This window comes from Galeopterus variegatus, unplaced genomic scaffold (assembly GCF_000696425.1).
Source record: "Galeopterus variegatus unplaced genomic scaffold, G_variegatus-3.0.2 Scaffold2751, whole genome shotgun sequence".
Lineage (NCBI taxonomy): Eukaryota > Metazoa > Chordata > Mammalia > Dermoptera > Cynocephalidae > Galeopterus > Galeopterus variegatus.
The window spans coordinates 185,563-196,478 of record NW_007728862.1 but is presented as its reverse complement, the minus strand read 5'-3'; the positions used below and the strand labels follow the sequence as shown (position 1 = coordinate 196,478).

The window sequence follows — 10,916 nt, the reverse complement described above, 5'->3', positions numbered from 1 at the left end:
CACACACAACACACACCACACCACACACACTACACACCACATCACACACACACACACACACCACACCACAGCACAACAAAGAAAACACCACACAACACACAACACATCACACACCACACCACACACATCACCCCCCCACACACAACACACCCACACCCACGACACCACACATACACACACCATACACCCCCCCCACACACACACACACAACACACAGAAAAGCTTTACCTGCTAGTGGCACCACCGTGGTTTCTTCCTGGACTTCGGCTCTGGAGTCTTCTGTGGGTGGAGGAGTGACCGGGGGAGGCTGGGGGAGGCTGGGTGTGAGGGACGTGGCCTGGCAGGTGAAAGTGACAAGCTGGCTTCAGTACCCAGCACACGTGTGGTCCTATGAGCACGTGTGCCGGCAAATCTGTCCGGCCAAGATTTACTTGGCGTGTGAAGTAAAATATGTACGGGTTTTAAGAAAGATAAGAAAAACATCATCTTAGAAGGAGCTCCAGGACTCCCTCCAGAGCTGCTTGCTTGGGTTTTCTGCTGAACAGCCCCTGGGGACAGTGTCTCCACAGCCCTGGCTGCCCCACCCTGCGAGCTCAGCAAGTCCCCTCCTCAGCCTGACGGCTCCCTGAGCACCAGGAGTGGCAGAGCCTTGTCAGGGCCCAGGACACGCTACTTCCCACAGTCGGGGGACATGGAAGGGTGAGTCTTAAACATGGTGCCAGGTGCCTGCGGAGCCTCCTCGTGTCCAGCTGCACAGCTGTGGGGTGTGAGCTATGCTGCAGGGCAGGTGTGTCTTCGTTGAGAGTCATGAGCGGGGTCTGCATGCCCTGGGCCCCATGCCTGCAGCTGCCACTGCTGACTGATTCCTAGGAATCCCTGGCCCTGAGTGGACAACCGCTCTGCTCTGAAAATCCATCTCCCCTGTTCCCAAAGGCGCATGGTGCTTCCAGGACGCAGGTGAGTGGGTGCTCAAATGTGCGGTCGAGAGCCCCCACACATCTCCGCATGTGGCCCGCACATCCTGGTGGACAGGCCCCGTGGTCACTCTGGCCAGGCAGTGACCGTGAAGCTTGACCGAGGGCTCCCTCTGATGCCTGGCAGGTGAGCAGCAGCCGGAGCTGGACCCCAGGTCTTCCCTCCTCGGCCAACACCTGGTCACCCAGAGGAGGGTCCGAGGGGGCCCCAAGCTGTGATTGGCCATGCAGATATCCCAGAGTGGGGCTGCAGTGGGAGACCAGAGCATTCGCCAGCCTGAGAGAGGCTCCCACACAGTTGGTTGTCTGGCCAGGCCCTTCAGGGATGCCCCATACAGCCGGTCTGCTGGGGTGGGGCTGCAGTGGGAGACCAGAGCATTCGCCAGCCTGAGAGAGGCTCCCACACAGTTGGTCGTCTGGCCAGGCCCTTCAGGGATGCCCCATACAGCCGGTCTGCTGGGCCCGATTCTCTACAGTGCTGGCCTGGCCAGGGCCAAGTGCTTCATTAAGCAGCAGGTTGTGGGGCCGAGGTGGGAATGTGTGAACAGGGCCCCGTTCCGGTTATTAGTGATCCCAAGGCTGAGTCATCTCATCTCAGCCCGGCCCAGCCCACATGCCCAGGCCCCTGGAGAGACATAACAGTCCCCAGGACCAACCCTGCAGAAGAGGGCTGGCAGCTGCAGGGTGAGAGCCCATCCAACCCTGGCAGGGGCCATCGCTGGGCTGCCATCCTGTATTGTGTCCGGGGGTCCTGCTGGGTGGTAGGACCAGTCCCAGTTGGGCGCATGTTCTCTCCCCAAAAGCTGCCTGACCCCACACACACCAGTGCAAAGGTCATGGAGTCCCCAGAACCCAAGCCCTGGGTCAAGACCCATTGTGAAGACAGGACCTCCCTCCAGATGCCGGGGGCACAGAGGGGCCCACGCAGTTCATCCACACTGGAAAAACCCACGGCCCTTTCATATCCCTGGATCCTCCTCCTGCCCCCTCCTGTGTGTTTTTTCAGGTGGCCCAAGCCGGAAAAAACACAGTTTGGCTCCCCAGAAGAACCCTTCTTCACCCTAACAGATTTACAGACCCATTGGTTCGTTATGGCTGCCTATAATTTAATGCGGAGCAGGGGCAGCTGGAACACCAGGGTCACTCCACAGAGCCGGGAAGGCTAGGGTCAGGAACCTCATTTTAAGGAGGGGGGCTGGAAGGGGCAAGCCCATCCTCAGACATGTCCCCACCTCCCCTTTCCCTCTGAGAATTTGTCTTCGTGACACAGAGGAGCCCGTGGAAGTCGCACACTTGTGTGCACCCCCACTGCTGGGGTCGGACCCCAGCCAGAGCGAGCCCTCTCAGGAGCAGGAGGGTGGTCTTGGCCTCACGCACGACTCACCGTTCCCTCTGTGAGGCGCTCTCCGCTCTCCTGCAGTCCACTTCCGAAGTCTCCGGACGCCTGAAGGATTTGAGAAAAATGAGTGGAACAACGTGGCCCGGGCACCCACCCCCGCAGGGCCTGGAGAGCCAGGTGGCAGCGTCGGACTCCCTGAAGCCCCACCAACACTGCCCCTCGCGGCTGTGCCCAGCATCCTTGGAGGGAGGAGTCAGGGGAGGATGGTGACCAGTAAGTCGTGTCCAGCCAGATCAACTGGACGGCCCTTCAGAGCTCAGCTTGGCGTTGGCTAGACATAGAGAACCCTGAGGAAGGGACTCCCTTCTCCTTCCACGGCCACCCCGTTCCAGGACGCTCAGGGCACAGCATTCGTCAGTGTGCAGGCCGTGCCAGGTGGGAGCCTGCCGTCGAGGAAGTGCCTCGTGAAGCCCAGCAGCCTCTACACAGAGCAGCGCCGCCATGGAGACATGGCCTGTCATCACGTCCACCCCGGACGCCTGCCTGGACCGACATCCTCACTGTACCCACGGCTGTGCATCTGACCTGCTCTCGGGGGGACTGCCCTTCTCTCTGCCACAGTTTGAACTTAATGAAAACCCAGAGGGGAAATGTCACCTGAGTCCACTAACGACCGCACAGTTTGAGGCGGGCCCTGGTGGGGGGTGTGTGTAGAGGATGCCCCAGCGGCTGACCCTCCCTGCACCCCGGGCAGCCCACAGCCCTGCACACAGGAAGCAGCATCAGGGAGCCAGTGTTGTCGTGGCCAGTGTTGACATGGCCACCGGGAAAGAATGACAGCTGGCTGGTTAGCCCAGCGGGAAGAGCGCGGTTCTGCCCACACCAAGGTCTAGGGTTCAACCCCTGTCCTGGCCAGCTGCCAGAAATACCCCAACACAACAACAAAATTCAACTACTTCCAGGATCTCTCTCAGTATAAAAGCAATAGATCTATCAGGCAAAATACTCAATACATGTGCAGTGTACATGCATCTACACAACCGCCCACGCCCAGCACAGCCCGTCTCTGCTTAAGAGGCTACACACACCACACACAGACACACGCACCACACACACACCATGTACAGACACACGCACCACACACAGACACACGAGCCACACACACACCACGTACAGACACACACACCACACACAGACACATACCACACAGAAACATACCACACACACACACCACACAGTCACACACACACCACACAGACACACACACCACACACACACCGTGTACACACACACCACACACAGACACACGCACCACACACACACCGTGTACAGACACACACACCACACACAGACACACGCACCACACACACACCGTGTACAGACACACACACCACACACAGACACACACCCCACGTACAGACACACACACCACACAGACACACACACCACACAGACACACACACACCACACAGACACCAGCCCGTCTCTGCTCAAGAGGCTACACACACCACACACAGACACACGCACCACACACACACCGCGTACAGACACACGCACCACACACAGACACACGCACCACACACACACCGTGTACAGACACACACACCACGCACAGACACATACCACACAGAAACATACCACACACACACACCAGACACACACACCACACACACACCGTGTACAGACACACACACCACACACAGACACACGCACCACACACACACCGCGTACAGACACACACACCACACACAGACACACGCACCACACACACACAGTGTACAGACACACACACCACACACAGACACACGCACCACACACACACCGTGTACAGACACACATACCACACACAGACACACGCACCACACACACACCGTGTACAGACACACACACCACACAGACACACGCACCACACACACACCATGTACAGACACACATACCACACACAGACACACGCACCACACACACACCATGTACAGACACACACACCACACACAGACACACACACCACGTACAGACACACACACCACACAGACACACACACCACATACACCACACACAGACACATACCACACACAGACACACACACACCACATACACCACACACAGACACATACCACACACAGACACACACACACCACACACACACCACGTACACCACACACACCACACATAGACACACACACACCACACACAGACACACACACCACACAGAAACATACCACACAGGCACACACACCACAAACACATCACACATACAAAACAGACACACACACCACACAGACGCACACACACCACACACGGACACACACACACCACACACACACATTACACTACACACACACACACCACACACAGACACATACCACACACACACCACACNCCCGCCCCCCGGGCAGCCCACAGCCCTGCACACAGGAAGCAGCATCAGGGAGCCAGTGTTGTCGTGGCCAGTGTTGACATGGCCACCGGGAAAGAATGACAGCTGGCTGGTTAGCCCAGCGGGAAGAGCGCGGTTCTGCCCACACCAAGGTCTAGGGTTCAACCCCTGTCCTGGCCAGCTGCCAGAAATACCCCAACACAACAACAAAATTCAACTACTTCCAGGATCTCTCTCAGTATAAAAGCAATAGATCTATCAGGCAAAATACTCAATACATGTGCAGTGTACATGCATCTACACAACCGCCCACGCCCAGCACAGCCCGTCTCTGCTTAAGAGGCTACACACACCACACACAGACACACGCACCACACACACACCATGTACAGACACACGCACCACACACAGACACACGAGCCACACACACACCACGTACAGACACACACACCACACACAGACACATACCACACAGAAACATACCACACACACACACCACACAGTCACACACACACCACACAGACACACACACCACACACACACCGTGTACACACACACCACACACAGACACACGCACCACACACACACCGTGTACAGACACACACACCACACACAGACACACACCCCACGTACAGACACACACACCACACAGACACACACACCACACAGACACACACACACCACACAGACACACACACACACCACATACACCACACACAGACACATACCACACACAGACACACACACACCACATACACACATTACACTACACACACACACACCACACACAGACACATACCACACACACACCACACACGGACACATACCACACACACACCACAGACACACACACCATGCACACATACACACACCATATACACACATATATAAGGGACCTTCAAAAAGTTCGTGGGAAGATTCGTATTCTTTCACCTCTATCTCTTCACTAATGTTTGAAGTGCCCTCGTCTATTTTTCCGAGGTCACTCCTATCTGCTTTATCACCCAATTGGCTATCACAGGGGTGGTTTTGAATGTTTACTTTATATTCCATATTTCTCTACAGAGGGAAATTGCAGGAGCTCATGAAATGTTACCCAGCTTGCTGGTCCGCAGGTGGCATCTTTTGGGACTTCCCCATTGTATCACTTTGGGATCCAGGGCAAGGCCAGCCCTCGATCCTGGGCCCAGCCTCCCACGACGGGGGAGACCCCAGCCCCAGCCCACACGGTCACTTACCCCGTCTGCATCATCGTCCTCCTCGTCCAGGCAGTGCAGGGGGCTCACCTGGGGGTCCCCACGCACCCTCAGCTCTGCGATCATCCCCTAAACACAGAGGGAGAGAAAGGTCACCAGTGGTCCGAGGGCAGGCGGCTCAGGGCACAGGGAGACCATGGCTCACGCCAGCTCCCAGCTCGGAGGCTGGAGCCGAACATGCTGGAGATTTTGGCATGTGCCTGAGAAGGGCGAGGGCAGGGTTGCTGCAGAGAGTGGAGGCCCTCACGTCGCTCTCCTCAGGGGCCAGAGACACCTCATGCAGGGGAGACTTGGGGATGAAGCCCATAAGGCGTGTCCTGGCGCCTCGAGACCAAGGCCGGGGTGGGTGAACGGAGGGGGCACCGTGACTCGCTGATGTGACACGCCTGAGTGATACTGACTTTAAGACGCAGCAGCCGAGGCTTGAATAAAGTCCTGGAAGAGAGAGACTAGATCTGGAGGAGCAACTTCACCTTTTTATAGGAAACAAAACCAGAAGCCAAGGACGAAGACAAAAAGTCACGTTGCACTTGGAATGTGCTCCTCGGCCAGCCCAGCTGGGCTCCCCAGACCCACGCGACCTGCAGCCTGATGACACTACTTCCTGCCCGGAAGTGACACGTGTGTTCACATGCTTCCTCCAGCACCTTCTGTGATTTTTAACATTTTAGTCCACTGGGATTTACTAATTTAGTGTATTTTTTCCTAAATAGAGACCACATTTCCGATTCAAAGATGCACATTTCATTAACTCCCACAGTAGAGGGCTCAAGGTCAGGGTTCGGCAGAACTTCCGGCCTCGCGGGCCTTCCGGTCTTTGTGGAATCTACTCTGCCGTAGCACCAGGAAATCGGCCACAGACAATAAGAGAGAGAATGGGCTGGGCTGTTGCAATGAAACTTTATCAGTGGACACTGAAATGTGAATTTCATATCATTTTCATGTGTCACAAGATATTCCTCTTTTGGTTTTTTCAAACTATTCAAACGCTCTGGCTTATGTGATGCACAAAAGCAGGCGGGCTGGATGCCGGCAGGCCCCAGTGTAGGTGATGCTGTCATGCTGTACTCAGGCTGCTGTATCAGCAGGAGCCATGAGTGCATGACCTCCCTGCTCCACACCAAGGAGTGCATGGCAAAAAACACCCTGGCGTGTCCCCAGCTTGGCACTTGCCTGAGGGCTCCACTCACCTCTCCAGGCCAGTGCTGTCCCATGGGGAAGCACAAATTTCTAGAATTCAACCCCGGCCCCTCCTGGCCCTGCGGCTCTCCAGGCTCAGCTCAAGCCACTTCTTCCATTAGGCTCTCCCTAATGTCCTTCCCTAGGAGGGTCAGAGCTTCTGGATCAGTTCTGCCTCTAAATCCCCATCCCTCCTGATGCCAATGGTGAGGCTTGTGCAGATGTATCCACATGTGTGTGTACATGTATGTGCATGGCCTGTATGCACACACACGCAAATCTGTGTGTGGTCATGTGCATGTGTGTGCACACATACACCTATACCTGTTCCTGGTAGGTGAAAGACGAACCAAGTGAGTGTTGAGGCCAGGCAGGGAGAGGGAGGCAGGGCCTTGGGAACCCCTGCAGCCCCATGACACCATGGCTTTGCTGTTTTCCAACACAGTGTCCAACCAGGCCAATGCCCCAGCATGCCAGCGAGTCTGCCTTCTGCAAAAGTACATGGGGGGCTGATTCCACGGCTGCAGGCCACACACTCAGGGTTGTCAAACCTGCTGCCACTTCACACGCCAACACTGGGGAAGGCCTAGCTCCAAGCCACTGGATCACTTCCCCGTCGCTGGGTTGATCTTGGAAGGCAGTAGACGGTGTCCACTGGCGGGATTACACTATGTCTCCACATTCTCCCCACTTAACTGTGGCACATTCCAGAAGATCAAAGACAAGAGCCCACAGCAGGAACAACGTCGAGGCCTGTCCTCCATGAGCCAAACTCCGTGGGTGCCCGGGGAGTCCCGCTTGCCTGCCCCCCACACCTGGCATCAGGTAGCTGCACTGCTCTCAGTCTGACTCTGAGTGGTCAGAGGTTCCAGAAGTTTCTGGGGTGCAGCCAGGCAGGTGACACCCAGGGGAAGGGAAAGACAGTAGCCAGACCCCAGGGCATCCAAGACAAGCAGAGTCAGCATCAATGTCCCCAGAACAATCTCCAGGCTGGCAGGCAGCAGCACTGCAGGCAGGAGGCAATGATGGCTGAGGCTTCGTTCTAGTTACTGGAGAAAGTGACAGGGTACTGGGAGCGTCATCCATGAGGTCCTTTCCTGTGTGGTTGGGACATGTCAGGGGCACTCAATGAGGCCTAAGATTAGCCCCTCTTGTTCCAACACACCAGCGCAGACACACCTGTGCCCTAGTGGAACCAGCACAGGTCCTTCTGCAACCTCCGCTGCCCCCAGCCTCACCCTCGCCCTCTGGCCACTGCCCCTCCCAGTGCAAATTCCACTGACTTTTTCAGCTGCAGGCTCAGTCCTCCAGGGCCTTGGACCAGCCCCACAGTGTCCTCAGCACATGATGGTCAGGCTGGGCTCCCCACAGACATGAAGGTCAGAATGAGGCCTGGCTCTGACTGGCTATGCGGGAATCGTGCTGACAGCCTGTCCAGCCTCACAGTTTGGCCCTGAGCCCCCGAGGGCTACAGCAGATCTGAGGGGCAGCGTGGGGGGCTGGCCACAGACAGGCCCAGGCCTGGGGCTCTGGGTCAGAAAAGGGACAGCCCATGGGTGGGAGGAGAGGACAGCATTTGACCCCAGTCAGTCCAGCTGAGGGACCCTGGAATTCTGGGAGCTCCAACCATCAGGAGGGCGGCCGTTGCCCAGGAGGGGTGTGTCAGTGAGCGCATGAGTGAGCGCGTGTGAGAGCATGTGTGTTTGCGTGCAAGCATCAAGTGTGAGTGTGTGACAGAACATGCATGTGGGGCACAGCCGAGGAGAACAGTCCCAGGACCTGCCCAGGTGTGCACAGGGGCCCTGCCTGCCACGTCCAGGCACCAGATGCCACTGCCCACAGAAAGCACAGGAGACCCAATTCTTGGCTTAAAAATGCAGGGGGAGGGGCATTTCCTGCAGTCAGCCTCCAGGCCCGGTCAGGGGTTGTCATAGCAGCACTTCCTGGAAACACACTGAGATGCAAATTCTTGCCCACCCCGTGCAGGCCGGGCAGTGCAGGCCGGGCAAGGGCAGGACATCTGGCTGTGGTGACTGAGTCTCTATTTCTGAGAGCCGCAGGGCCGGAAGGGGCCGGGGTTGAATTCTGGAAATTTGTGCTTCCCCATGGGACAGCACTGGCCTGGGGGTACTTTTGGTGTCAGAGGTGAAGGAGGGCCTGGGTGCTCCAGAAAATTCTCCTCACACAGACACTCACTGTCCTGTGAGGCCCTGAGCTCCACCACAGACCTTGCCCACCACACGCGCATGTGGGCTGCAGTGCCATGGGGGGCCACGACCAGGAGAAGGTGGGCACAGAGAGGGCAGAGGAGTGCTGGATCCTGCACTTGGCCCGTGGACACTGGCTCCAGAGGCTGGAGCTGCCCCAGCAGCACATTTAGTGGGTTTAGGGTCAGTAGTGCGAAAGCCACAGGCCATGGCAAATATTTAATGGACTTGGAACCAAAAGTGGTGAAATCCAGAGGCTGGAAACTGAGGGTCACAAAGCGTTCCGTTACTACAGATTGTGTAGAACGCTCCCTGTCGTGCTGCCTTACAGAAGACACGGTGTAAACCCGTGTGTAAATGGTCAGAATCTTCCGCAGTGAGAGCCAGGATCTGGGGCCGCCCACTGGTCCTCAGTCTCCCTCTGCCTGTTTCCCAGGGACCTCCGTGGCCTTTGGAGATGGCTTCTTTGCCCCACCCCTTCCCCCAGCCTGGAAATGCCATCTCCGGGCTGGGACAGTGAGGGCTGAAGAGCCTGTTTGGGTGGCAGGGGACACAACCTGCTCCAGGCCCAGCCTCCCCACCCCCACCTCAACGCTGACAGTCCTGGGACCTCCCTCCAAGCTGGCCTGGCCCCGGCTACCCCAATGAGGTCATGGTTCCATATCCTCGTGCTCAGGTGCTGAGGGCTTCAGCCACCTCACTCGATCAGGCCCGCACTTGTCGTTACGATTTGCTGAGCAAGTGGCTTCTGCATGGTCACCCACACACACCCGAGCACTTCAGTTCATTACAAATGGCTCCATTCAGTGAAGTCAGATGCTGCGTGGACGCTGGGGCATGTATCGTGTCCAGTTAAACCCCCAGTGAGTGCCCCTTCAGATGAGGAAGACAGGGTCAAGGTGCTGGTGACAGAAGGTGGTGTTGGGTAGAAGCCAGGGGACACCCAGGGAGCCAGGCTGGAAGCAGACCTGTGGGTGCCCCGAGCACTCCCTTGGTCAGGAGCAGGGTCTAGTGTGGCCAGGCCAGGGGGACCCCAGGAGGAGAACTGCTGGGGTCAGAGGGCACTACCAACCCTCCTGCCTCCTCTACGCACCTGCTCTGGTGGCATGAACCTGTCGTGCCTGGTAGGCGGCCACACGGCGTCGCACCTAGACTGTTTGTTTTATGTAATGTGGCCATAGCTGCATGCTGAGGAGGACTCACAGCCTCAGCCGCTTCTGTCACTGAATAGAATACAGATGAGAGAACCCAGCACCCAACTGGAGCTGCCCATGTCCCAGGCGCAAACTCCCGAGCACAGCGCAGCTCCCGGAGGCGCCAAGGGGCATTTGTGGGTGGGCAGTCAGGATGAAGAGACGGCAGAAGTCAAAAGAAAGACATGAAAGAAAGCCCAGGCAGAGAAGAATCGGCTTCATAAAGAGAAAAGTACATGCAGTGACTGAGGAAACAAGGCGCCTCCGACAGAGACCTTAAGTCACGGAAACGCAGCTGCAGAGCCCTTCCAGTGATTAGAGAAGGGCCATGTACACTGCAATGGAGCTGGAAACAATGTTGTAAGAAAGCCTTGTAATAAATACACGGAGT

General features: G+C 56.8%; 1 protein-coding gene across 1 annotated transcript in view; it reads right to left on the bottom strand.

Moving 5' to 3' along the window:
* Positions 1-10,916, bottom strand: part of COL18A1 (collagen, type XVIII, alpha 1) — a 71,242-nt gene that overhangs the window by 38,850 nt on the left and 21,476 nt on the right. The window contains exons 3-6 of the mRNA XM_008582879.1: positions 6,194-6,263; positions 5,929-6,015; positions 2,359-2,418; positions 229-337 (exon numbers count right to left, since the gene is read on the bottom strand). Coding sequence (XP_008581101.1) covers positions 229-337; positions 2,359-2,418; positions 5,929-6,015; positions 6,194-6,263 — 326 coding nt within the window. The remainder of the gene's footprint in view (positions 1-228; positions 338-2,358; positions 2,419-5,928; positions 6,016-6,193; positions 6,264-10,916) is intronic.